The 26,923-nt window shown below is 38.5% G+C and overlaps 1 protein-coding gene across 5 annotated transcripts in view; it reads left to right on the top strand.

The window, feature by feature from the left end:
- The window catches only part of elfn1a (extracellular leucine-rich repeat and fibronectin type III domain containing 1a), a 111,206-nt gene extending 86,539 nt beyond the window's left edge, over nucleotides 1–24,667 (top strand). For 4 of the 5 annotated variants that reach the window (XM_079871787.1, XM_079871788.1, XM_079871789.1 and 1 more), the window contains exon 3: nucleotides 21,692–24,667. In XM_079871787.1, coding sequence (XP_079727913.1) covers nucleotides 22,097–24,490 — 2,394 coding nt within the window. In that variant the 5' untranslated portion in view covers nucleotides 21,692–22,096 and the 3' untranslated portion in view covers nucleotides 24,491–24,667. Of the gene's footprint in view, nucleotides 1–10,841; nucleotides 10,927–21,691 lie in introns of those variants that run through there. The other variant, XM_079871791.1, reaches the window with a different exon arrangement.
- Nucleotides 24,668–26,923: the final 2,256 nt, after the last annotated feature.

The following is a 26,923-nucleotide window of genomic DNA, read 5'->3' on the forward strand; positions in this document are numbered from 1 at the left end:
GTGACGAGGCAGATTTAAAATCACCAATAGATACGTCAAAACTTCTATCTGTGAGATATGAGCTAAACCAATCTAGGGCCACTCCTGACACGCCGACCCACTCGCGCAATCTCATAATCATAATATTGTGATCCACAGTATCAAAGGCAGAACTCAGATCCAAAAGTACCAATACTGAACATAGGCCTGCATCCGATGCCACTTGAAGGTCGTTATTAACTCTCACTAAAGCGGTCTCAGTCGAGTGTCTCTTCCTAAATCCTGACTGAAATTTATCATACAATTCCAAGTTCTCTAATACAGCAGTAAGTTGATTAGCAACAACTTTCTCAAGTATGTCCTGTACATCCAACAGTTTGGCAACCAGCACATATCATAATTTAGAGTAGAGAACATTTATCTTTTCTAAACTATCTATACCATTATAAACCAATACAGGAATACAATACTCATAACAAAAGTAGGGAACATTTTTGCCATTTTTGTCCTACTTTCTTCTTTCTTCTGGTTACGCCAACCTTTTCTTTCTTTATCAGGATTTTGTTACAAAAGGTCAGAAGAAATTCTGTCATCATTTCCTCACCCTCATGTTGTTTAAAACCTGCATGCTGTTTTTCCCCCACAAGTCTCTTATGCTCAACTAGGCTGCGTTTATTTGATCAAAAATACGGTAAAAACAATAATATTGTGCAATATTATTACAATTTAAAATGCTGTATTTTCAGCATCAATGCTCCAGTCTTCAGTCACATGATCCTCCAGAAATCATTCTAATATGATGATTTGCTGCTCAAGAAGCAGTTATTATTATTATCAATGTTGAAAACAGTTGTGCTGCTTAATATTTTTGTGGAAACCGTGATTCATTTTTTTGAGGAATAGAAAGATCAAAAGAACACAATTTGTCTAAAATTGAAAAAGTGACCGTACAAAGAATTCTATTTCTATTTAATGCATTCTTGCTGAATAAAAGTATTCAATTCTTTCAAAACAAAATAAACCCCAACTACTGAACAGTAGTGTATATAGCCGTAATCCCCCCAAAAAACTGTTGTTGTCCTGTGTGAATATTCTTCAAAAGTATCCAGTCATTTTTGTTTAACCGAAAAAAATAAAATAAAAGAAATGTTTGGTTTGGAATGACTGTAAATGAAAACAGAATTTAAAATTTTTCTGTGAATGATCCTTTTAAGAAAATCTTGACCATTTTCTGTGCCCTCTTTTATTATGCGTTTTTCGATTGACTAGCCTTTGTTCGTTGGATGACAAAAATTAAACAGCATCCAAATGGTGCACAGGGCCACATTAACCTATCAAACTGTGTATCATCTTCTTTCCATCTCTGTTTTTCCATCTTCTGAGCTGGCTGATTATGTGCTGTAGGCTTCCATATCCTGAGTCAGCAGTAGGAAAGGAGTCAGCTCCCATCCTTCTGCCTGCAGCTGCTCCACGCAAAGGCCACAGCACCGAGCGAACGAATTGATGGTCTGGAAAATTGCATTAAAACCTGCAGGTCTTATTCTTCTGTCCATCACGTACATTTCATGTGCTGAATCAAATTAGGCCAGTTATATATTGACGCCAGTTCTATGGAGAAACAGATGCTTTACAACCTGATTATTGTCATATCCTTAAGTTTAATTACATGCTGGGATGGAAATGGGCCTTGGATGTTTTGTTCTCTCGGCTGCATTCAAGAATTTTAGGGCTCACCAGTCTTTGTATTGGATAAATCCTGAACATAAATGATAGTGTACCTGCTTGAGTTGCTTAAAGGAGAAGTGTAACATTTCTACACCGCTAGTGTGTAGATGTTGTTGCTGGGCTGATCGAGATGGTCACACAAACAGAGCAATGGTTTAATGGCGCCACAGGTTTTATACTCTTTGATTTACTTATAGTTGTCTTTGCATAGCAAGTGAATAAGAAGTACAGTATGTTAAAGCAACAACATGGAACTTTTCCTCTGCGGTCGCCCTACAGGTTGGAAGCGGAATTGTCCATTACCGCTGTCGTAAAATGATTTACGGTTACTGTATATGAAGCATGTAGGTTTTTTTTCATATGGGCAATGATAATATTATTAATCTTCCTCCTTTTATAATTTATACATATTTAGTAGACTAAACATTTTAACTCAAACATTTGCGATTTGCATGTCGATTACAATGCTCAAATCTGAACGAGAATGATAGCGATAGCATCCTAACCATCTAAAACTAACGCATGTTAGTGTTTACTAGCTACCAGATTGATAATTCGCTCATCTACTAGCTGATTCATGAAGATAAATAAATGGAGGACCAGATAGTTTCCGTAACGTAGCCAGGCAGACAACAGATTAGAAAAACTAAAGATAGTATGCAAGCAATTTACAGTTACTTACTAGTTCAACAGCATGACGGCCAAGTCAGCATCGGTCTGGAAACACTCCTCCTCCATTAGCTCACGTCAGCGAGCAAACGCTCGACCCATATTGATCCTCGTCCAACCTTTCAGTTTATCACTCTCCCTTTTCCTCTTCCGACTCTACTCCGACAAAACCTTGGACTTCTTACGTTTCGCTGCTGCTTCAGCCATGACGAAAACAGACGCACGAAAACAAACGCGCTGGTTGGCCACATTTGAGGAAGTGGTGGGCGAAGTGACGTATGCCGTAAAGCAGTCGAATTTTGTAGTTCTTTTTGAGCGCTGGTTACTACCCGCACCGCGAAGTTACATAGTGCCAGTAAAAGCGATACAGACCCCGTCAGGCTCTGGCAGACGTCTCATTCAACCTATTGTAAGTCGATGTACTATCACAAGGGTCTTGGAAATATATTATGAAGGTTGAAAAGCTACATGTTGTTACTTTAACAAAATGACATACTTCACATTTAAAGATTCTTGGTCTGGATGGCATCTGTCATTTTCTGATCCCATTCTTCCCTCCCTCTTTACTGCCCATCCATTGTTGCAGTAAACTGTAAAATTGTGTATTTCATTAATTTGATATTCAAATATTCCTCCTTCCCTCTAAATTAAACCCTAGAGGTTTTCTTCAGTTTACATAGGCCAGTTGTCTGGAGAGCAGACTTATACAGCATACAGTCCTCCAATTTTAATTTTAAAAGTGTACATTTAGCCTTGAATAAACAAGTACAATCACACAGCTGTGACGGATAGCTTGTGTAAACACAACGCTAATTGATGGGCAAGAGGTGAATATAATGACTAAATCAAACACACGAGAAAACTATAAGTCACAGGGGAAACACAATGAAACATATAACTATGACAACAGCACCTAATGTCATAAAAGGTTTTTCTCAAGGTGCCACGAAATAGCATGTTAAGCATGTATCATACATAACAATATGGCACTTAAAATCTTGGTTTAAACATACATGTCCCATGCAATGTGTTATATTGAATATTTACAAAAACTAATAATTATATTTTCTTTGAACTTATTGACACTTAAATGTATAGGTCACCCAAAAAGGAAGGGACTTTTGAGTTAAAGCAGATCTCGGCCCCCATTGACTACCATACTATTTATTTTTTTATTTTTTTCTACTATGGGAGTCTATGGGGCCGAGATCTGCTTGGTACAAACATTCTTCCAAATATCTTCCTTTTTGTACAGCAGAACAAATCCCTTTAAACTAAACTGTTTTAGAAGTTTTTTTTGTCTTAAAACCCTTCAAATACACAATATCTAGTGATCTGTTCTTGAGGCATTTTAGCGTTCAGTAATGTGCTCCCAGAAAATCCCTATTAAATACAGCATATCTAAATATTCAGAACCTGTGAAAGAAACTGAAATTGACAGAAATGACAAGGTCACGTTTAAGAGAGTCATCTGTTCATCTGTGTCACCTTCAGTTTATATTTGCAGGTGACGCCAATGGCCATGAGGAAATAGGCTTTGTCTCACAAACAATTGAATCCGAAGTACCCAGAATCGTCAAAATGCTGCTAACTTATCAGCAAGGAAACGTTAGATAAAGATAATTAGTGTGCAGCACCCCAAGGCTGTCCGTGCTCTTGACTGAGGCGTTGGGACAAACCTGAAAACCGGACCTGAAATTGCTTCTCCGCAGTCATATGGAAAAGTCCAGCTCTCTTCACACGGAGAGGTCTGGCCAGGGTAAGACCAGTGACACTCAATTCCAGCCAGTCCTTCTCTGGTAATTAACGTACAGCGCTAATACCATCTGATACAAATGAAGCACGACTCCTGCCTCCTCATAATTCTCTCTCACTCAAAAGTAATTCAAGGTTTCAATGCGCCCGAATGTCCTCCTCTCCCACGAGAGCTGGCTCCATTACAACTGAATTGTTTCAGCACCTCTGAGCCACTTCTGTGCAATTCTTTTATGTTTTCCTGTGACACACGTATGAATTCTAAATGACCTCAAATATGCAGTAGGAGAACATCATAGATGGACGACCTCAGAGGGGATCAAACACCTTTAGAAGGCCACCGAAGGAAGGCGAAAGGAAACAAGGGTGGAGCTGGAAATATGAGGGAAATGACAAGGAGGAAAAGGGGTACCTGGATATATGGAGGGTGTAAAGAGGGATGAAAGGGAGGCAACAAGAGGGAGGAACTGCGGTTCAGCTTGTGTGGAATTCAAAGGTGAATTGAGAATTAATGAATTCGATGTAGCAAAGAGGATATAGAGCTGTGATATGAATTTGAATTTGAAAAAGTAGGTACTGTATATTACATTTAGAGGTGAATTCAAATTTATTGGGACACTTTAAAGGCATGCATTTTCAGGTCTTTATATTATGTTTCTGGAGGTTAGCTTTTAATTTAGTTTTTTGCATCATACAAGTTCAAATATTTGTAGAAAATATATTTTTCCATCCTCATCTTCACTTTCTTGTCTCAAACACTTCATTTCAAGGGGCGTTGCATCTTTCAGAAACGCAAGTAATCCTTTTATTGGTGAATTTCAATGAATTTCAAATCATGACATTTCAGAAAGGTGGAAAACAAAAGCTAGAGAGTTAGCTTTGAGGTATAAAGCTTGCAGTAGGTTTACAACCTCGTATATGTACAACTATCAAGGAAATTTTGACATTTCATGACTCCTTTAAATTGTAACTTTTCCCCAACCCTACTATGGTTAAACAGACAGCTCTGCTGAAAGTTCTTGGGTGGTGAGATTGTTACAGTAGTCAGTGAATCTGCGTCCTCCATGAAGCGTGAAGGTCCAACCAACTGCACTTTGCTCAGAGTGATGTTGAGCCCACAAGGCTCTACAGAAAATCACAGCAGAATTTCTGCTCCGATCAGTCTAACAGGATTTCCACCAGCAATCATCATTACACACATGGTATTATACAATACTGCTTTGAATAGCCATTATACAGGTATGTGTAGAATTCAGTTCAGTTCAGAAAGATCATTATGGAACATGATCCGATGTTTCTCCTGAGATTCCTTAGGAAAAAGTATAAACAAATAAGACTACCTGAGATTTTACACTTTAAAAAATTATGTGTTCGTATATGGCAACAGTTGTCTTAAAGGGGTGGTATAATGCCCTTTTCACAAGATGTAAAATAAGTATTTGATGTCCCTACAGTGTGTATGTGAAGTTTTAGCTCAAAATACCCCACTGATATTTGAATAGGGCATGTTAAAATTCTCACTTTTTGAGGGTGAGCAAAAACTTTTGTGTGTCCCTTTAAATGCAAATGAGCTGCTGCTCCTGGCACAGAGGGCGGAGCTTCAACAGCTTCCACTCACACAGACATGCACTGAAAATTTCAAAAACTTTTAGCCTTTTATGTTCAAACCAGAGTCAGACAAAGATAGAGAGACTCAAGAAGTGGCAACATGTTGACAACATTTCTGAATGGTTAGTTGATGAATGTATGTAGCTAGTTATCTTCTAGTCATTGATTAGCATATTCTGTCTTGATAATCTATAAATCATGTTCTGGGGGCGGGGTTTATGTAAATTTTAGGGTTCGTGATGTCACTAACCCGGGAAGAATGTTGTGTAGTCCCAACCAGCCGTTTGTTGTAGTCCTTAAAAAGTGATTTCTTTAAAAGCAAATATCTCCCTTTGCTTTGAACTTTGAGCGTTGTAACTTTGCAGATGTTATTTACGCTCAAACAGCAACATTACACACTAACTAAAGTTGGAAAAGTGAAATCATAATCAACCACCCCTTTAAAGTCTGCCTTCATTCTTCTCAGTCTGCAATCAATTCAGAGATTTCAAAATGAACTAAAACATTTCTTTCAGGACAATTGGTTTTCAGGGTAATTTACTTCATCTGAGAATATTTTTTTTACAATGCACGGTCTTAGAAATTATAATAGGCTTACTAATAAAATAAAATAAAAAAATTTCTTCATCAGTCTCTCTAGCTCTTATTTACCATTCATTTATGAAATGAGAAATGACAATTTAAAAGTCTTCACATATACAAGGGAGCGATGACTTTATCGGCGATTGGCTCTTATTTAGAAGGTATTTAGAATCTCTTTCTTATTCTGCCATATTGAGCGTTGCACTTGTCCCCATTCAAAACAATACAAGTGACACGTCTTGTGTTATGAGCGCTTCACCCAACAGTTCTATCTATGTATCACTACACAACAACCCTAGCAACCTCTCTTAGCAACATAAACATGTTCTCACTGATATTGCACAACAAGTTTCAGTCCTTTCAATAGACCAATTTCAAGCCGACGTCACAGTTACGTCACGGCGTTAGCTGGTGGCAAAACAAAGGGAAAACTGGAGGCGACCAATACAAACCAGCACAGATTCGGCTACATAATAAGGAGCTTAAATTAGTATTATTGTTATTAAATGCCATCTTGTTGTGTTGTTGGGTGCAAGAATCGACGGAGTACAGGCTCCAATTTGATATGTTATCGCATAATGTTTTCTAAATGATTGTGATTATTTGTGAATCATCTATGATTGTATACATTGTTTTGATTGATTGTGGCTAGACTTTTTGAAGAACCTGGTAAGAAAGGGTAATCAAATACATAGTTAAAAAATGAATATGCTGTATCTGGAATTTTTATTTCTAGAAAATATTTACATCATTAAAATTGCACCGTAATGTCACTCTTTACATTGTCGTCTTCTGTCTGGCCTTGGCGCTGGCTAGGCAGAACTGCGGATCGTAGGCTACCACACAAGTCTTGTACGTGACCATTTAGTACAGTTATATAGGCATCTAAAGATTTATATGCCCTCAGTTTCTCTTTACGCTCAGTTTCTCTATCAGGTAGGTGTAGAAGTCAGGCCACTCAACCAGAGTTTTCCGTTAACGTTTTCCATTAACTTTAATCCTGTCAGATCGTCCATCCATTGACTGAGCGTGTACGGGTCAGCCAATCTGGGATGTCCGTTAAAATTAACTTTTGCAAATAACAATCGCGGTCCTGGACAGTGAGTGACCTTGCACATTACGATAAAATCGGATTTTCTCCAGTCATTATTAAAAAACAAGCTAACAAAACTTGCAAACTAACGTTAGTGAAACGGCCAGAGGAATCGTTCTGCTACCACCTAAGCTCCGCCCACAAAAAAACGTCACCATGTTTACCAACTGAAAAGGGGTCTATATAAAAATCTTCTCAACTGACTGACTCACTAATAAAGATGGTCTTTGTCGCCATCCAATGACAAAATAATGTACCTTCAGTTGCTGTTCACGGTCAGGGACTATTTTTTCCTGTGGAAGGAGGGCTTTAGGTGATTTTACTTCATGAAAGTTGCATTGATACATATTTTATTGGCTTTAATATTTGTATTGTGTGGTAACCGTTTTATAAAAGCAATAAGGTACTCGTGGCTAGTGCTTCAGCTGTGATTTATTCACGATATAGCACAGCCTTGAGTACCTCATTGTTTCATTTGAATAAAAATACTATAGCCTACACCTATTTTCTACATTAATAATAATCAGAAATGTTTCGTGAGCATCAAATCATCATATTATAATGATTTCTGAAGGATCATGTGACACTGAAGACTGGAGTAATGATGCTTTTGCATCATAGGAATGAATCACATTTCATATTAATTAAAACAGAAAAATGACAGTAATAATTCACGATATTACTAATTTACTGTATTTCTGATCAAACAAAAGCAGTCTCGGTGTGCATAAGATAGCTCTTTCAAAAACTTTAAACATTTAGAATGGTAGTGTAAATCAAAATCTGAGAAATTGTTCATATTGAAATCTTGACTTGATTGCAAACTTAACTCAAAAGTCCCTCCCTTTAATTGCATCGCAGTCTAGGGGAAACGACTGAGATATTAAAGAAATCTCTCTTTTTTTTTTTTTTTCCTAATGAAATACCACACAATTTCAAATGGCCAGAACAAGGAACATTTCACAAGTGCTTAATGTGTGGTAAAAACCTTTGAGTTCATCTACTGCCGTCTCATTAGGTTTTGCACAGGAAACAACAGAAAAAGCCATCACTGCTCTGCATGATCGCCAATGCGAAATGTCACCCAGACCAGGGAGCAGCTGTGCGCTCCCAGAGGAGGCTCCGTCTGGCTTGAAGACCCTGACTGTTCTGGCCTATAGCACACATGGCCTCTGCTGGACCATGGAGACTCAGGCTATTAATGAGGAATGGACAGAGGAGAAAGCAGAGCTAAGAAGATTCCCTACAGACACTATTACCATTTGTTTATGTAGCTCATTTAAGTGTGGAGTACAGGCTTCCTCAACAACACATGCCTCATGTTGTTAATGGAATCATTTATATTAATATTTGCAAGAGATTCAGTATGTTTTTAAGGAGCTTGGGGCCAAATGCAAGCAAACACACGAATAATTTTTTTTTATAAATGATGGCTTATGCAGATCAGGGTTGTTGTTGTTGGTTTTTTGTCCATTGCAAACACTTCAGTGTTGACTCTAACAAGTTACGTGGCTCATCTGTAATGAATGCAGACACTTTGCAGTAAAATCAGCCTAACTGGAGTGAGTCAGGCTGGACAAACAGCATGTCTATGTTATATTAATGAGCCCAGTCTCTATTGGTTTACCCAGAACTTACCTAGAGACCTAAAGGCCTCCGCATCCTGCTGGCTGAGGTTATGCACGCTCTTGGCCTTTGCCATTTTGTTGCTTTAAAGGTCACAGACTTGGGAGAATGGACCGCAGGATGGAGTCTGTTTTCTTATGCCCATTAAAGCCATCAGTCATCCCACTTCACATTTTTCCACCGATGGATTTCTAATATTCATTTCATGGACATTTGAGTTTGGTAGGTAAAGTTTTTGTAAAGGATAGAGGAAAGTGCCGATATAATTTGCCTCTCTGTTCTCTTTTCATGCTCAGTTGGAGACTAAGCTGCGGAGGAACTGTATTGCTTTAAGATCATCCCGGTATTCCTGAGTGAGCCCTCCACTAGTCTATTTTTTTCCCTAGATATCCTAAATGAGAGTTTTAAAATGGTAATGGTAAAAATAACGATGATGATGAAGAGGAGGGGATGAAGGTGTGAGCGACGATTCCAGTGTTGCAGTTTGGTGGTGTTTAGTCCCAATGGATATAGTTGTGAGTCTGACTTACTGTGGAGCCTTTGATATATATATATAATTTTTTTTTTTTTTTTTGCTCATTTCTCATAAGTTGTGGTCTGATTTTATTAGTCACTATTATAGATTGTGTTAGTAAACAAACACAATTTGACCAGTAACACATAAACAGTTGTACTTTACAACCATTTTGTTGAAGACTGTTATGAACTCCCCTGTCTAAGGTAGAGAAGGAACAGATAAAAAAGAAAAAGAAAAAAGAAATACAAAAAAAGCTAATGGTCTTCAGAGCCCCCGTCTCCCGTCCCAGCCCTTCAATAACAAAACCATTTTGCACACCAGGCAAAAATATTTATTTAGGGAACATAGGAAACCAGTACAAAAGAAAACTAAAGATCTTTACATGGAAGCTTTTACCTTCAGGACAAATGTCAGTTCAGGAGATGAGATTGGAAGTGTGGGTCGCACAGGTGTCCTGCCTTTTAAATAAAGTCACACAAAGCCTGGTTACTGACAAATATGTTAAAATACAAATATGATTTGTTAGTATGAATCATGCGTAGGGTGGTTATTGCTCTGTTGCAGGACAGTATATGGGATTTTATTGGACAATACAGGACACGTGTGTGAGAGATAAATGTACTACTATTATACTGTTTAAATATTGATTTAGATTAGTTAGAAGGCCTATTTACCATCATGTTGGATGATAACGTTTTAAAGCTTTGTTAATTGTGAGCAGCTCTGTGACTCAATTTGCCCAGGTTGAGTGATACAGTTTACTTTATACCATTTCTGATACAGAATTTACTTTACAGGACCTGTAGTAGCTAAAAATCACATTTTATACTAATTAGTGCTGGCAAATCGATTAATCGCATCTAACATAAAAGTTTGTTTATATATTTGTGTGTTTATATTATATTTATTTATGTATATATGTATATATATATGTGTGTGTGTGTGTGTGTGTGTGTGTGTGTGTGTGTGTGTGTGTGTGTGTGTGTGTGTGTGTGTGTGTGTGTTTTGTGTCTGTGTGTATGAATATTTATAATATAAACACACACATATATTATATAAACACAAACTTTTATGTTAGACGTGATTAATCGCGATTAATAAATTTGACAGCACTATACTAATACAAATTTCCTTGAGTAGCGACCTGTTTATTTTCTTTTGTTTCATTTTACCGGATTCGATGCATCTTGAACTTGCTTTTTTATTTTATTTTTTTTATCTGACAGGTTTGATCAGGATGTTCTTATCCAGTATGTGTCTAGATGAAGTCATGGCTGGTGTAGCTGTATTTCACGAGTTTGAGATCCACACTGGTTCCTTTGCTTCGTCCAGTCGTCATCAGCGGAAAAAATCCTTCTCTACGAATGCGTTGGTAATTTACCCGCTCTACTGTAGCTAGATCATGACGGCTGCACAAATGGATTTTTAAACGGCATTTGCATTTTTAGTATTATATTTCATTGTGATATTGTGATTTCAGGGAAGCTTAAGTCTTGTGGGATGTGGCACAAAGCTCCCAATTTTGGGACTGTCCCACAAAATGGGCAGCCAGTCACCCTAATCATGCCTCCATCCCAAAAGCTTTCATATGACCTTATAAGTACATTACAGAGCTGCACAAAGATTTGTTTGGGTGTTATTAGTTTAGTCAAATTGTGTTTGTGTATAATCGTTTGTCAAATTAAAATCTGGACAGATTTTATGAGTAATCAATACAGAAATCCAGATATTTTCAAAGGGTTCACAAACGCATTCTTTCCACTCATAATTCCCAATGGTAAGACAGTTGCATAAACTTTGCCACTATGTTAAGACGTGTCTTAAGAACTAGATTGACCAACTAGCAGTAAAACAAGATCAGTCTTACTTTTTCGATTTAAATGAAACTGTTGACTAACTTGCAAGACTAATCTAAGCAGTTTATGCAACTGGCAACAGGACACACACATTATATGGTTTTGGTGATTGTGCTTTTGATATTTGGAGATTGCAGGAATTCAGATATAGTCTAAACCCGTTTATGTGAGAGATTGGCCCATGTGTTTTTCTTTGGTTTGATGCGTTTTATAAGCAGTACAACTTTAAAGATGCTTTTGTTCTTATGAGCATTAGTGGGAGTCTGGAAGAATTATGAATTCCATAGTTTATAATTATAAGCGCCAGTCATTAACCCTGGAGAACCCAAGAACCCTTTTCTTCTTTGGAAAATTATGAACTATGCATTAAATTACTGCTATAAGTTCACTGAACACCAAAATATCCACTTTTTCAATTTTAACCCTTTATTCCCTAATTTAGGATTAGGGCCAAATTTGACCCATTGGGCTTTAGGCGTATAATTTCAAAGAATCACAATAACAAACACTGTCAATGCAAACTATTTTAAATTTAGGAAAATAATCAGTCAACCACACAGCTACATTTAACAATGTTTTTTTTTTTTTTTTTTTTACTTTATTTGTTGCATGATAAACCTGGATTCCAAATGTGGCCAATGGAAACAAGAACACAAGGCCAAAATCACGACTGAAAAAAACTTTGCTTATCCAAAAATCTGTTCTGCTAGAGAGAGGAACTCACACTAGACATTGTGGTAGTCTTAGAAACAATTTCTTTTTTGTTGTTGATGCAGAGAGGAACTGCACATTTTTCACAGTGAATTTTAGTTTTGAGGTCCTTGCACATATGCCAAACTCCCTGAAAAGATATACTACTTTATTAGTCTCTGGCCCTGTACTACTGAGGTAACTTATTAAAATATATTATACAAATGAAATTATTTCAGTGCTTTAGCCAAATACAGGACTGTCACCATTCTCCAGCAAAGTAACTCAGAGAACCAAAGGGTCATTTTTGACCCGACATTTTTTTAACCTATATACACCCAGAGTGTCATTTTTGGCCCATCGTTTTTTGAACTAGCTCAGAGTCACTAATTTATCCAAAAATAATATAAAACGTACTTCTAGGCATTCTGCAAGCTAATACTAAATAGATTAACAACAAATACACAATTTTACCATCCGCTGGTTTGCTGAGAAGACGATTTTGTTTGGGTAGGTTTCCAGCTCAACAAAACAGCATGTGGTCAGCCATCATGTTACTACCACTCTGGCACTTGTGAGTTCAATATTCATCCACTAGGTGTCTCTATGCAGGGGTCAGAAGTGGCACTCTGGGCTTTTGAAGTTAAATTTGACAATTTTTTTTTTTTTTTTTTTTTTTTTTTTGGGTAGCAGCAATTAACAGCGGCCAAATTTGACCCCGTGGGTTCTCCAGGGTCAGAATGTGCAATATTCGAAGTAGGTTTGTCATTCTCTGAATCAGTTTTTTATAAAAAATCTGAATTTTATAAATTCATTATTTACTCACCCTCATGTCCCTCTAAACATGTATTTTACAGAATTCGCTAACACTTTATTTTGATGGTCCACTTTAGATATGTTATTAACTCTTTCCCTGCCAACGTTTTCTTTTTTGGCTGAACTATCCCTTTAAGACCGTAAGTGAATTTTTTTTCTCCCTGTCCCCCATTCTTCCTGTTTGTATGGGAGGCATCTGTTCTGAGAGACTCAGGATCCATATCAAAAACTGTTCCAACCCAAACTATAGTCATGTCACTGCATAGCACCATTACTGATGTGAGAAGCTCTGGCCACATCCAGACAGGTTTTTCAGGCCAACCAATTTCACATCCATCCAATAGCTGATGCCAAGCAGCTCTCAACACATGGCTGTCCGTGCCCCTCCTCAGGCACCCCTGAAAACAAAGTGAATTTCTCTAACCCTGCCTGCCAGCAGCCACTAATGGCATATGCAGAGCGAGAGTCATTAATATGTGTGGATGAACATGCAGAACAGAACGATGAGAGGGCACAAATTTGTGGGTAGGGAAGCAGTAATGATTGGCACAATGTTTGAGTTTAGGATAGAAATGTGCATTGTTGGTAAACCAAAGTTAATTCCAAACTCAAACCCAGCCGACACTGAATAACAATTTCATATAATCCCTCCCCTAGGCCTCATTCTGATCACACCCCCACTGGCTCTCTGAAATGGATAAAAAAATAATTGATTCAAACATGCTGTTTTTAGGCACTCGATAACGTCCACTATGGTTTCACTACAAATGGCTGTCTCCTCAAACAGTGCCCTATTTAAGGGTATGGGGGGCGATTTTGGACACAGACAAAGTTTAAGTCCGGTATCAACAAAGGCACAGGGAAGAGACAGATGAAACATTAAACCAAATATATACACAATTATCTCTGGTATTTTCCATTATAACATGTGTATGTATTATCTCACTGGTCAGCATACAGTAAGTAGCCTTTAGCATTGCATATAAATATATTTTTGCCTCATATGGTGATGAGAATCCCTGTCGGATCACAATCGGTAGTTATTTCAAACACTCGCTGCATTGTGTCTGAAAGTGTCTTTTGAGCTGAACATTTTTTTAAATGGCTTAAATGTTAAGGTCAGCTGGTAGCTTGGTATGAAAACATAGGAAATGAACAGAGGTGTTGAACCTCTCATGACTCAGGTAACCTCTTGTTCACAAACTTTGTTCATGACCATTCCTCAAGACCCAGTTGGGCTGCTTTGGACCAAGGAATTTGGCAGGCCAAAACCCCCTGGCCGTTGGCCCAGAGAAAGCCCCGATCAGGCCCGATCAAGCCCCGGAAGTGACAGTGGAAACGAAACTGGCCCTGGCACGCACTAGCACGCTCGCTTTTGGCCCGACAGTGGAAACACGGCTAGGCCATCCTTAAAAATATTTTGGTTTGCCGTAACAGCAAAAAAAAAAAAAAAAAAAGGTCGGTAGGTCGGTCTATATATTTTTTTTCGAGATTCGATGTAAAAAAAAAAAAAGTACAATTTTGCATATCGGGACTTCACTGACAGTTTTCCAGAACTTCGAGCCAAGTTATTTATATATATATAAATATATATATATATATATATTAAATAACAATTAGAAAATCTGTATAAACTGAACACCAAAGAATAATATTATAGCGGTAATATTATAGGCCTATTCATGTAACGGGTGCGCTGCCAATAACGCGCCTAAGCTGTCAGAACTGGGAAAAGTAATGATTATTAGTATGTCAAATATATCAAGGAGACATTTCAATTGTTTATTAATAAACAAGTGTTTTCTGTGTCAAAGATGAAGTTGACGATGCTGACGCGATCTTCGCAGTTATGAACGCGCCAGAGAGAAATGCACATTTCATTACATAAGCAGAGAGCAGTCTGTTTTCTTTCGTTTTGAATTGTTTTGTTTAAAGGGGGGGTGAAATGCTCATTTTCACTCAATCTCCTGTTAATTTTGAGTACCTATAGAGTAGTATTGCATCCTTCATATCTCCAAAAAGTCTTTAGTTTTATTATATTTATAACAGAAAAGATAGGCTGTACCGAGTCTTTCCGGAAAAAAACGAGCGTCTGGAGGCAGGCCGTGTGGGCGAAGCCAGAGCCACAGAGAGAATCCGTCGATCTGGGCTTTGTTTATAAAACATTCATCGTCGAAATGCAGGGAACAAACAGCATCCACTGTTCCTAACTCTGGGTTCTTTGGTAAGCTTTCCCTCACATCCAAAAACACACTTTGGAGACACTATGCAGCGCTACCGATGATTTCCTGTTGAAGCGCGTTGATGTGCGCGGTCTCGCTCTCCTCTGGTCGACGTGTGCGCGGCCGCGCTTTTCCGGGAGAAATGCTCATATAAGGAGTTCCACTCTGGTCTACGTCATTAGATCCACGGTCGGAAAAAAAAACAGCCGAAACTTGTACCAACCCGGAAGTAAGATTTTCGGCACAGAAATTCTCCGTTATTCGTCCAAAATATTTTTTAAAAACTTTGGCCATGTTAAGCATGAGAATCCATCTCTTTAACACTGTAAACAACTCTGAATACATGAAACACCATTGTACCCCCCCTTTAAAAGTGTACATTTCGTGCTTTTTTATATATAGGCCTGTATGTCTCAGGTCTGTGAGGCAAGTAGCTTATACGCTGAGTTTCGGTTCATTTAAGAGACCAGCTCCAGTTCACGCGCCGGCGACTCCGTGTCCTGATTATATTGCCTTATTTAGCCTACCTCTTATTTATTAAATACAGGAAATTGGTTGTTGAAACATTGATCAAAATTAAGATACAATTAATACAAAACGAAATTCACTTTAAAGACAGACATTCTACAAAAACAAACTTAATGAAGTGGTTAAAATCATGTCTGCCCACTCCATTTGTCTTCCGATATTTTCGGGATCATCTTATCTTATTCATGCTATTCACTTTTCATATAAACAACATGAAATTTAAAAAATATATATTATTTTATTTAAACATGAATATGAAACTAAATCGTTTTTTAATGACTGCGGGCTACAACACAGGCCTAGACAGTTAGCCTACAGAGAAATTTACTGTCGGAGCGTTGCCGGTGGGCATGTCGGAGAAGAGATATAATTTTCAATCAATCATCGAATTTTATTTTGCTTGATATGCCAATTCTTAATATTTGGTGTTTTAAATGCCTGTTTGAGATCTCTGTGAAGTTTTAATTGTAGTGCCGCTTTCAGAGCGGTCACGTCCGTAACATTGTTTCTTCCTCATAAATGCAAACACGAAAAATAAAATAAAATGAATAGGCTATTATGTTCTGTGGAGAGCCGATCCCTCTTCATCCGGTGGGTATATTAGCCTACTTTTGGTTTGCGCAGTGTAATTCATAGAAGTAGCCTACTAAAACATATTTTTCGTGGATCTGAGTGTCGCGATTTCGCTTTCATTTCGCATAGGCCTACAGCCTACACAGCCCTTATAATCATAGATGACGCCACGGGTTTTTATTTAAAAGAAAGAGCGTAGCCTACGTTTGTAGCCTATGTAGGCCTATTTTTAACAAGACTATTTTTAAGGATGGCCCTATTGTTTACCAAGTGTTAATGACCCAACTTTAAGTGTTTAACTTACATTGCTTATTATACAAGCTCTACATTGAAGATTGTCCGCACAGCTGAGATGATGTGGGTGAGAAACGCAAGTGTGGATATCTCCATTGCTACATTTGTTGCTTATGTTGTCATTAACAATTCAAAAACAGTCATGTCGCACTCGCTTTAGTTTCTATAAGCCTCTGGGTGCTACTTCATTAGTTTCAGGGTGGTTGGCACGAATTGCAGCTTGTGTGTGAAGACTCTAAATTAACTCTAAATGAAATGAATAGACCATCACAGATGCCTACAATTTGTTTATAATATGCTTTGTGAATGCATTGCCCTCCTGGTTCACTTTATTTTAACTTTTATGCAACTCCAAAAATAAATTTGTCCGTTACAGTTTACTACAAGACTAATGTAATGCAGCTGCACTAGAAGAGTTTGTGGACAGGATTTTTCCTCCAGCTATTCCCATGTATGGAACAAGGGCAACTGAAGTCATGTGATCCACAACTAGTCGACACAGAGCCAACAGAACAATTAATAAATTATACATATGTTTTTCAAATCAGAACTTTAGGATTAACTGTTTGCATTCAATTATTGTGTAAGAAATGAAATCTGATAAGTTCAGACAGTAGCTGAGTTTACATGGACACTTATAATCGGATTGACGGTTCAATCGGACTAAAAAACCTTCATGTAAACACCTTAATTGATCCGATTGAGCTCGATCCGAACGAAATTTCGATTGGATTAAAAGGGGTGGTTTATTCCTTTTGTAATCCGATCGAGAGAACATGTAAACACGTGACTGAAAACCGTAACTGAAAGGACTGCGCATGTGCAATGACGTTAAATAGCGCAATGACGTATGATGCGCGGAACGAGCTTTTGTTCCTGCGGAATAAAGTGTCATATAAATAAGTGTCCCATCATTCTAAAATTCTCATTTCACTGCGTCTGTGAGTGAAGCAGGACAACGTCCCACCAGTCCTTGTTTTGGATTCTCATCCACAGACGACTGGTTTTGGCCGCGGGCAGGGGCATTTTTACTGCGTGATAAATGTAAGCAGCACGGCAAAACGGTTAATATGCTCATTGTCTCCAAATCATGACCAGAGACGGATTAATATTACGTCTGCTGTTTAAAACAAGTAAAGAACCAATAGAGGAGAATAGTAATGCGCGAACAGCGGGAAGCTCTGTATATTTGTGCAGTGTGCGCATGTCAAAAAATCTATTCCGATTTGAAACTTGTGACATATAAACGCGCACATCAACCCGATTACTTTATTTATCGTTCATGTATACACCGTGTTCGGATTCATCAATTGTATTGATTTCATTCCGATTGAACCAAAAGGTGTCCATGTAAACATATCCAGTGTAGCTAAAATCTGGTGTATCTACGTCAGATGTTAAAGAAATGATGAACACTAGTATTCAAAAGTTTGGGTCTTTTTTAAGAAATTAATATCTTTATTTTATAAGGACACATTACATTGAACAAAAGTGTCAGTAAGGCATTGATAAAGTTGCAAATAATTTCAAATAAATGCTCTTTTGAACTTCCTGTTCATGTATGTAAAAAAAAAAAAAAAATTATATATATAAAAAAATATATATATAAAATAATCATGTTTTCCACACAAATATTAAGCAGCACAACTGTTTTCAACATTGATAGTAAAAAACTAAATATTTATTGAGTACCGAATCAGCATATTGCAAAGATTTCTGAAGGATCATGTGACACTGAATGTTTGTATAAAATCATGTGGCGAATTTTCTGATTTCATGTTTTTGTGCTCATCAGACTACAATTACCTAAACAGATTTGAGTCTGACACACCAAAACAAACACCATAGGTGCTACACAGGAAACCAGGGACAAAGGTTTATTTGGGGAATAAAAGAAAACCCTTGTGCAATGTTTTCAAATTACAGAACAATGCATCCTATGCTAAAAGTTAGTCAGTGCACATCTGCCTTGTCCTGTTGCTAGTCATTTTAATGTCTGACTTCATTAATGTAGACAACAGCTTGCAGGTCTGAAAAAAAGACTAATCAAACGGAGAAAGGTCAGCTGACTAAGAAGATGACCTCTGACCTTCAAGTGTCATTGATGGATCTAGTCGATTGGTGCTGTGGCCACCATTACCATGAGCTGTCATTCTGATCTCCATCCACCAATATATCCACCTGCTAAGGTTCCTGCCTCTGCACCTGTCCGTGACACTGGGGGATCTTGTGTCAGCAGCTGCCATTCTGGACAGCAGGATATCTGTTTGCACAGGGCAGCTGAAAGCAGGCAGCGGCACGGCCTGAGGATTAAACCATCCAGAAAGCAGTGTGGCATGATGAAGCTGTCTATCAGCCCATCGCCTGCCTGTCCTGTCACAGTCCTAACAGTCGGCAGAGAAAAATATGGGCCGTGAGCAGGCGAGGTGGGTGCGTGCCGTGGTACTCGTGAACACACACACACCTCAGAGCAGAAGTGCTGAGCTTCAGGAAATAATAGGAGCTCTCTGGGGGACGGCTTATGTTTTTTGAAACTTTCCAATTACATCACCCTCCCCAAATGTTAATATACTATTTTACTGAGGCCTGGTTGCCTTTCACAAATCTAAGAATGTGAACACCATGAACATATATCCACAAATCTCTTTGTAATGGGGTTGCATGAAATTTCTCACCGACATATTCTAGAATTTTGAAATTAAAACCACACAAGGAGTATTTGATTGCGTTGTGGCAGTTTAGTGGCAGGAAAAAGGTTGTTAAAAGAAATGGGATATGATTATGTTTGCTTCGGTTCATGGACATTGCTAAATTAAAATTAGGGCTAACTATCAATAAAATAAAACAAAAGAAATTGAATTAAAATGACTTACAGCAATATATTTTTGTGACTGCAAGTTATATTTATTAAGTGACTAAAAGTTTTGCACTTACATTTCTATGATGGTATGAAAATGATTATTCTGGAATTTATGAACAGGTAAATTCATGTTTTAATGTTACATTTGTACCCCTTTGTTTTAAATTTATATTTGTTTGCAGATTATGAAAATGATCTCTCTCAGTCTGATGAAACTGGAAGTATTTCTCAAAAACAAATGACTTCAGTGTTACTTTGTTTGTCATGAATGCAATTTTTTCAGTGGCAGACAGAGAATCTTGCAAGTCTCAAAGGGAAAATGCAGGTGTATTTGTCATGTGTAAATGCATATTTCTATAAATAACCACATGCAGTCTTTTTCTTTGGGAAACACGCACGCACGCACACACACACACACACACACACACACACACACACACACACACACACACACACACATACAAATTGAACTTTTTTTTCTTAAAAAACTTTTGTTTCTTAAATCCCAAAACCCATATTTTCAATGTGTTCTCAGACCTTTGGATCTCTCTAAATGCTTAGTTGAGACACTGATTAAAATTGATTTCATCAGATGCATGACATGTAATTTGCGGTTTACACCAGCGCGTCATCTTAACTCATAGACAATCTAACACATCAATTAGGAGGAACCCAGGCAAAGTCCAGTGAAATCCCAGCTTTGATCCACTGCCTTCCATAGGGAGTTTTATGAACCGTGTCCATCTACAGTATGTTTCTTTCCTCTTCAGTGAAAGCATGCCCTTCTTGCATAATTCACTAATATATGGCTTGTGTAAAATCAGTGTGCTCCCTCTCTTCCAGTCATTGTGGCTTCCACAGGGCAAAAAGCTGCTGAAGTTACGGCTTACGGCGGGCCAATCAGACAGCGCAATTAGAATGCGTTTTTAGTGCAGTTGAAATCACTGTACAGAACTCAATATTGTGCAAGTCTTTACTCATAATTCCTCCATCTAGCGAAGTGGTTTTAGGAGCTTCCACCAGCTTTAAGGATTCAGAGTGCAATAATGAATGACTTTCATTTTGTGCTGCCATTGTTGTGTTCTTTTTTTAACACATAGTTTTATCCATATTATATGGATAATGTAGGTAGCATGCACATTACTTGACATTGCTGTGATAGGGGACAAAGTGGTCATTAGTTACAGGACAATATACTGTATTGCTCCTTTAATGTAGCAGTAAATGCAAATACACACAGGAGTGTGTAGGTGTTTTAGGAGTGTTAGGAGAAGGAGTGCAGCAGAAAGAAAAGCCTTTACTTTCAAACCCGTTCCCATCCTCTCTTAACTCACAAAATGATTTGCGATACAGCCAACATTGCTTACAGCTGTCTCAATGTAGTTTCAAAGACTGCCAGGGATGACTGTGAACTGAAGCTCCCTCTTGTCTCTGCCACCCAGGGAACGTACCTTCTCTCTGTGAGGGCAGTGTCTTTCAAAGAAATACTATTCCCATGTGATTTGCTTCTGTCTCCATAGCTGGGTATTTCATTTAAAAAATAAATGAGTATCAAGAAAAAGCTTGAGAAAACTTTAGAGGCAAAGCAGCTTGTGAAATACAGAATTTCTTTCACCCACAGTGTTATTTATATATATATATATATATATATATATATATATATATATATATATATATATATATATATATATATATATATATACTGTATGATGAAATTATTTAGTAATTGATTATGTGTATTTTTGCCCACATCTAGTACATTTTTTAACATTATGCAATTCTTCAAAAGCTCTATGGATGCATCTGAATTTTTGACAAAACTGGTCTCAAGAGCGACTGGTTGTTTTCACTTGAACATTTTAAAGGACAAAGTGAAATTGATTTATTTCATCCCCCAAATATTGGTTCTGCACATTTTGATGGTTTCAGAGTTAATGGAGAGAGAACAGGGACACTTTTGTTTTCTTTTATCTGTCAGGTGGAAATTGGCCAATAATAGCAGTATGTCACAGGAACTGAAGGGAAGGAAAATTGTGTGCAAAATAAATTGATGGTCAACTAGCAAAGTTAATTTATCTTCCATGTCCACGGACATATGAGTGAGGCGTTAGGGAAATAAATACAATGGGATGATTTGAATTATTCCTTTGAGCTGTATTAGGTTGCACACTCTTGCATAGTATGAAACGTCTTCACTGCTGCCCCATGTTGAACTGTATTTCGAATATTGCTTTTCTAATTTAAAGACTTTGTGAGCGTCAGTCAATGCTTTCTTTTTCTTTTCTTTTTCTTATCCAGGGTGTACCTCTGGGCCCATAAATGAGACTAAAATGGTGGAAGAGAAGAAAAGACAAGAGGATGAAAGCCATCAACAATGCTCTACCCTGGGGAAATAAGCACAGGCCATTTTGAATTGGTGAAACACTAGGACCCAGCTCTAGCACTCCACTAGCGTGAAGACTTCTCCATTGGAGACTTAACCTGTAAATGAATAAGCTATGGTCAGCGGGTTTAATAAGGGGCTGATATATCAGTGCAGAAACACCCAACTCATGTGAAATAATTCTCTGGACCAGAGACTGAACATTTTTGTCCCTTGGCTAAAGGGAAAGGGTTTATTACCCTGCTCAAATACTGTGAGGCTCCATCCAGCCTAGTTCAAACTCAAGTGTTACCCCAAGCTGCTACCAACTGGCATCGCTCATGGCTTCCAGGAGGGCATCAGGAGCTTGTAATGGAGGCATGGTGAAGAGTGCCTTCTTCTGGTCTGTGGCCATAATCTTTCTGACTCACATAGGTGGTGTGAGGGGGGATTGCTGGCTCATAGAGGGCGAAAAGGGCTTTGTATGGCTGGCCATTTGCAGCCAAAACCAGCCACCCTATGAGGCCATCCCTCAGCATATCAACAGCACCATAGTGGACCTTCGATTGAATGAGAACAAGATCAAGAGCATCCACTACTCTGCCCTTAGCCGCTTTACCAACCTCACATACCTGAATCTGACCAAGAATGAGATTAATTACATTGAGGATGGGGCTTTTTCAGCCCAGTTCAATTTGCAGGTTCTCCAGTTGGGCTTCAATAAGTTGCGTAACTTGACTGAAGGGATTCTCAGGGGTTTGGGCAAGCTGCAGTACCTCTACCTCCAGGCCAACCTGATTGAGACTGTAACACCCAATGCCTTTTGGGAGTGCCCAAACATAGAAAACATTGACCTTTCCATGAACCGCATCCAGGTGCTAGATGGGTCCACCTTTACCAGCCTGACTAAGCTGACCACCTGTGAACTCTACACCAACCCTTTCAACTGCTCCTGTGAGCTCTTGGGGTTTGTTAAGTGGCTCTCTGTCTTTCCCAACAGGACAAGTGAACGGATGGTGTGCGATTCTCCTGTAGGAGTCTCGGGCTACAGTCTACTAAGCCAGAATCCGAACAATCCCACATACCGGAATGCTCTGCATATACTGTCCACTGTGTGCACGGAGGACTACGTGACTCCGTACATCCCTGTGCCTCCCGAGACCACTACTTTCCCTCCGGACTCAACACCGTGTGGGCTAGAAGACTGTCCCTCAGGGACTGAGCCGGAGGAAATCAGCATCAGTCCCACTTACATAGACTTGGATGTGAAACCAGTCATGAAACTCAAGCAAGTGTCTCACACGAACGCAGTGATCACTGTTCAGATCCCTTACCCCTACAAGAAGATGTACATCCTTGTCCTGTACAACAACAGCTTCTTCACTGACATACAGAATCTGAAGCGGCAGAAGGAGGACATTGAACTGAAAAACCTGAAACCCCACACTGATTATACCTACTGTGTGGCTTCCATAAGAAACTCGTTGCGTTTCAATCATACTTGTCTGACACTGTCCACTGGGCCTAGGAATGGAAAAGAGCGAGTAGTTAGTGGTGCAACAGCCACTCACTACATAATGACTATCTTAGGATGTCTTTTCAGTATGGTAATTGTTTTAGGGATTGTGTATTATTGCCTGCGAAAAAAGAGACAACAGGATGAAAAGCACAAAAAGGCAGGTAGTTTAAAGAAGAACATAATTGAGCTTAAATACGGTGGTGAACTGGAGGGCGGAACAATATCTAGGATGTCTCAAAAGCAAATGATGGCTGGGGAAAGCATGACCCGCATGCCCTATCTACCCTCCGGCAGTGAAATGGAGCAATACAAACTACAAGACATCAGCGAAACTCCGAAAATGGCCAAAGGGAATTACATGGAAGTGAGAACAGGGGAGCACCAAGATCGAAGGGAATGTGAGATGTCCATGCCTGGCAACAGCCAAGGCTCGGTTGCCGAAATCTCAACAATCGCGAAGGAGGTGGACAAGGTCAACCAGATTATTAACAATTGCATAGATGCTCTCAAATCAGAGTCAACCTCCTTCCAAGGGGTGAAATCTGGTGCTGTGTCAACAGCTGAACCTCAGTTGGTACTGATCTCAGAGCAGCCTCAGAGCAAGTCTGGCTTCCTGTCACCTGTCTACAAGGACAGCTACCACCACTCTTTACAAAGACATCACGGATCAGATGCTTCTCCAAAGCGTCCGAGTACAGCCACTGGTGGTCCGATGCGGAGCCCGAGGCCTTACCGTTCAGAGGCCTCGTACAAGTCAGAGTCGAAGTACATAGAGAAGACTTCACCCACAGGGGAGACTATTCTGACCATCACACCCGCAGCTGCAATACTAAGGGCAGAGGCGGAGAAGATCCGTCAGTATAGCGAGCATCGGCACTCCTACCCTGACTCCCACCAAATTGAGGAGCTGGAAGGACCGGACAGCCGGAAAACCTCCATCTTGGAGCCCCTTACGCGGCCTCGGGCCAGAGACTTGGCTTACTCACAGCTCTCTCCCCAGTACCACAATCTCAGTTACTCATCTAGTCCCGAGTACTACTGCAAACCATCGCACAGCATCTGGGAGCGCTTTAAACTCCATCGCAAGCGACACAAAGATGATGAGTACATGGCTGCGGGCCACGCTCTGAGGAAAAAAGTGCAGTTTGCTAAGGATGAAGACCTGCATGACATTCTAGATTACTGGAAGGGAGTGTCGGCCCAACATAAATCTTAATCTACTCAAGTGTTTGTCTGTGTCTTTTCCATTTCCGATGGACCACAAAGAACAGAACCAGAATGAATCCTTAATCTTGTGAAATCACATTCTAACGGATATTACACTTCTGTGAATTTCAACTTAGGGAAAGAGGTTTGTGTACCAAAATTAAAAGATGTTACTTAAAGCAACAAGAGGAGAATATATTGCAAATATATATATATATATTAAAAAAAAAAGATGTATATATATATATATATATATATATATATATATATATATATATATATATGTTGAAATAGATTTTTAGTATTTGATTACCGCATGGCCAAGTCCTGTGACAGTGGATTTGCTGTTGTGTACTGTGAGACTAAAAGAACCCAACAGTGACAGACATCTTCTGAAATCTTAGTATTTCTTCTGCAGGACCACTGTAATTTATGGACCTTTTTTCTCCCAATATTTGAGTTTGTTCTAAATACAATTGAACTGTGTACAGATACTGTTTCTATATTTGCAACGTTTGCTGTTAAAAAAAAAAAAAAAAAAAAAAAAAAAAAACTATGATGTGTATGATTCAGGTTTAGACCATGGATTTCGGAGTTAGCTCCAGTGATATTATCTGTCTTTAAATGAATGTTTACCGTCCTGATGGATAAACATTGCACTGGTCAATGAAATGGCATATTTTCCTTTAGGCCACAGTTTACGCTACCCTGCTCTGCTTTGCCAATTTTCTTTTTAATCCATGCCACTGATCAGACCGCACAATATTACACAAAGGCTTATTTTATGTTACATTTGTGTATCATAACCACAATGTAAATCCTTTTGGTTGGGATTGTGTAGAGGAAACATCTGCATTCAAGACTGCAGTGTCAAAGTGGAAGAAAATGAAAAGCATTGGAGAAGTAGAACATTTTGATACACATTCAGTAGTTATGTTTGGTTTGTTTACCAGTGAATCGCTCCACAAAACATGCACTTCTGCTTTTTACCTTACGATGCCTAATAGTAGTGAGGGGTTATCTGATCGTGAACCAAAGTGCTTGGGTGGCAGCTCATCACACATTTTTCTGCAGATGTTTCCACCAGTCTCGAGCCAACAGCCCTATGGATGAATGTATTACATACATTAAGCAGCCTTTTCAGCTGTAATTTCTTTGTAATTTTTTACAACCACATAATCCCCATTTTTCATGCTGTATGCCGTGTTTTGATATTCATACTTCTTTTCAGTTTCATGCATTTGTCATTTCTGTCAAAAATATTTAATCAATCAGAAAAAAAAAAAGTTAGGTTTTATTTTAGGCTTTCTTACTGTTTGGCGGGTAAAAATGCTTTTGTAAATGTCGAATGCCACTGCACGGACCTTGTGATGATCAGCGCTGATCCGGAAGGTGAGGCATGTGAGAAAGACTAAATTACCCAGCTGAACTGTTGCCACTGGAGTTGAACATCAGCTATTTAGAGAAGTACAGGAAGTAACTGGGTTGTCCAATTTCTTTTTTTATTTTTATTTCAACCGCCTTAAACTTCTGGAACTATCTGTATAACTGTATTTGTTTTTCTTTAAGTGTTGATGTTTTTGAAGAGTCTTCATCTGTTGTAATTTTTTTTTAAAAGACAATACATTTCAGTAGATTTTGAGAGCTGTCAGGTTTATAGGTAATCTAGAAAGTAACTTACATGTTTTTATATTGCATAGTGTAGCACTCCTGTATCTCATTCAATTTAGAAATGTTGGAAAATCTGTGAACGGAGAGCATCATATACAAACAAGAGCACAATGAGTGTTATTTTGTATTTCTTAAAAAATATGTTACCTGCTTTCAGACAAAGTACTGTGAAATAAAGGAAAGGGGGCACCCATACTGTCAAGATCCTCATGATACATTTTCTTTGGAGTCCTCTGTACCCCTCCCCCTTCTTTGCAAACTCAACACACACACACAAACATAAGTAAATAAATAAAATACAAATAAAATAAAATAATACATATTCACAAGGGCTGTTGATTGATTTGAAATCATCTAAATCAAATTAACCCTAAAACAGGCAACGTGACCTGGGAGTCACATAGTTTTTATTGTCTTTTTTGGGGTATAAGAACGATTTTTTCATCAGATCCTTTTATCATTTATCACAGCCTGGTCTGTCTTGAGTATGCTGGTCACATGATTTGCTTCAAGTTTTTTGTGATAAATTAGTCAGCCTGACCTAAATCCAACATGGCTACCGGTGGTGCAGGACATTCAGATTTTGAGGGAAGTAAATATATATTAAACTTACTTTTCTTCAGGAAAAATAATAATAATTCTGCTAACATTAATTGTGAACATTGTCTTAAGGTGCTGAAGAAGAAAATTAATTAATATGTTGTTCATGTTGTTATTTAGCACATTTTGAAATACAGTATGCGACTCCTGAGCCTGTTTAGGGTATAAAAAA

The sequence above is a fragment of the Squalius cephalus genome, assembly GCF_949319135.1.
Source record: "Squalius cephalus genome assembly, chromosome: 1".
Lineage (NCBI taxonomy): Eukaryota > Metazoa > Chordata > Actinopteri > Cypriniformes > Leuciscidae > Squalius > Squalius cephalus.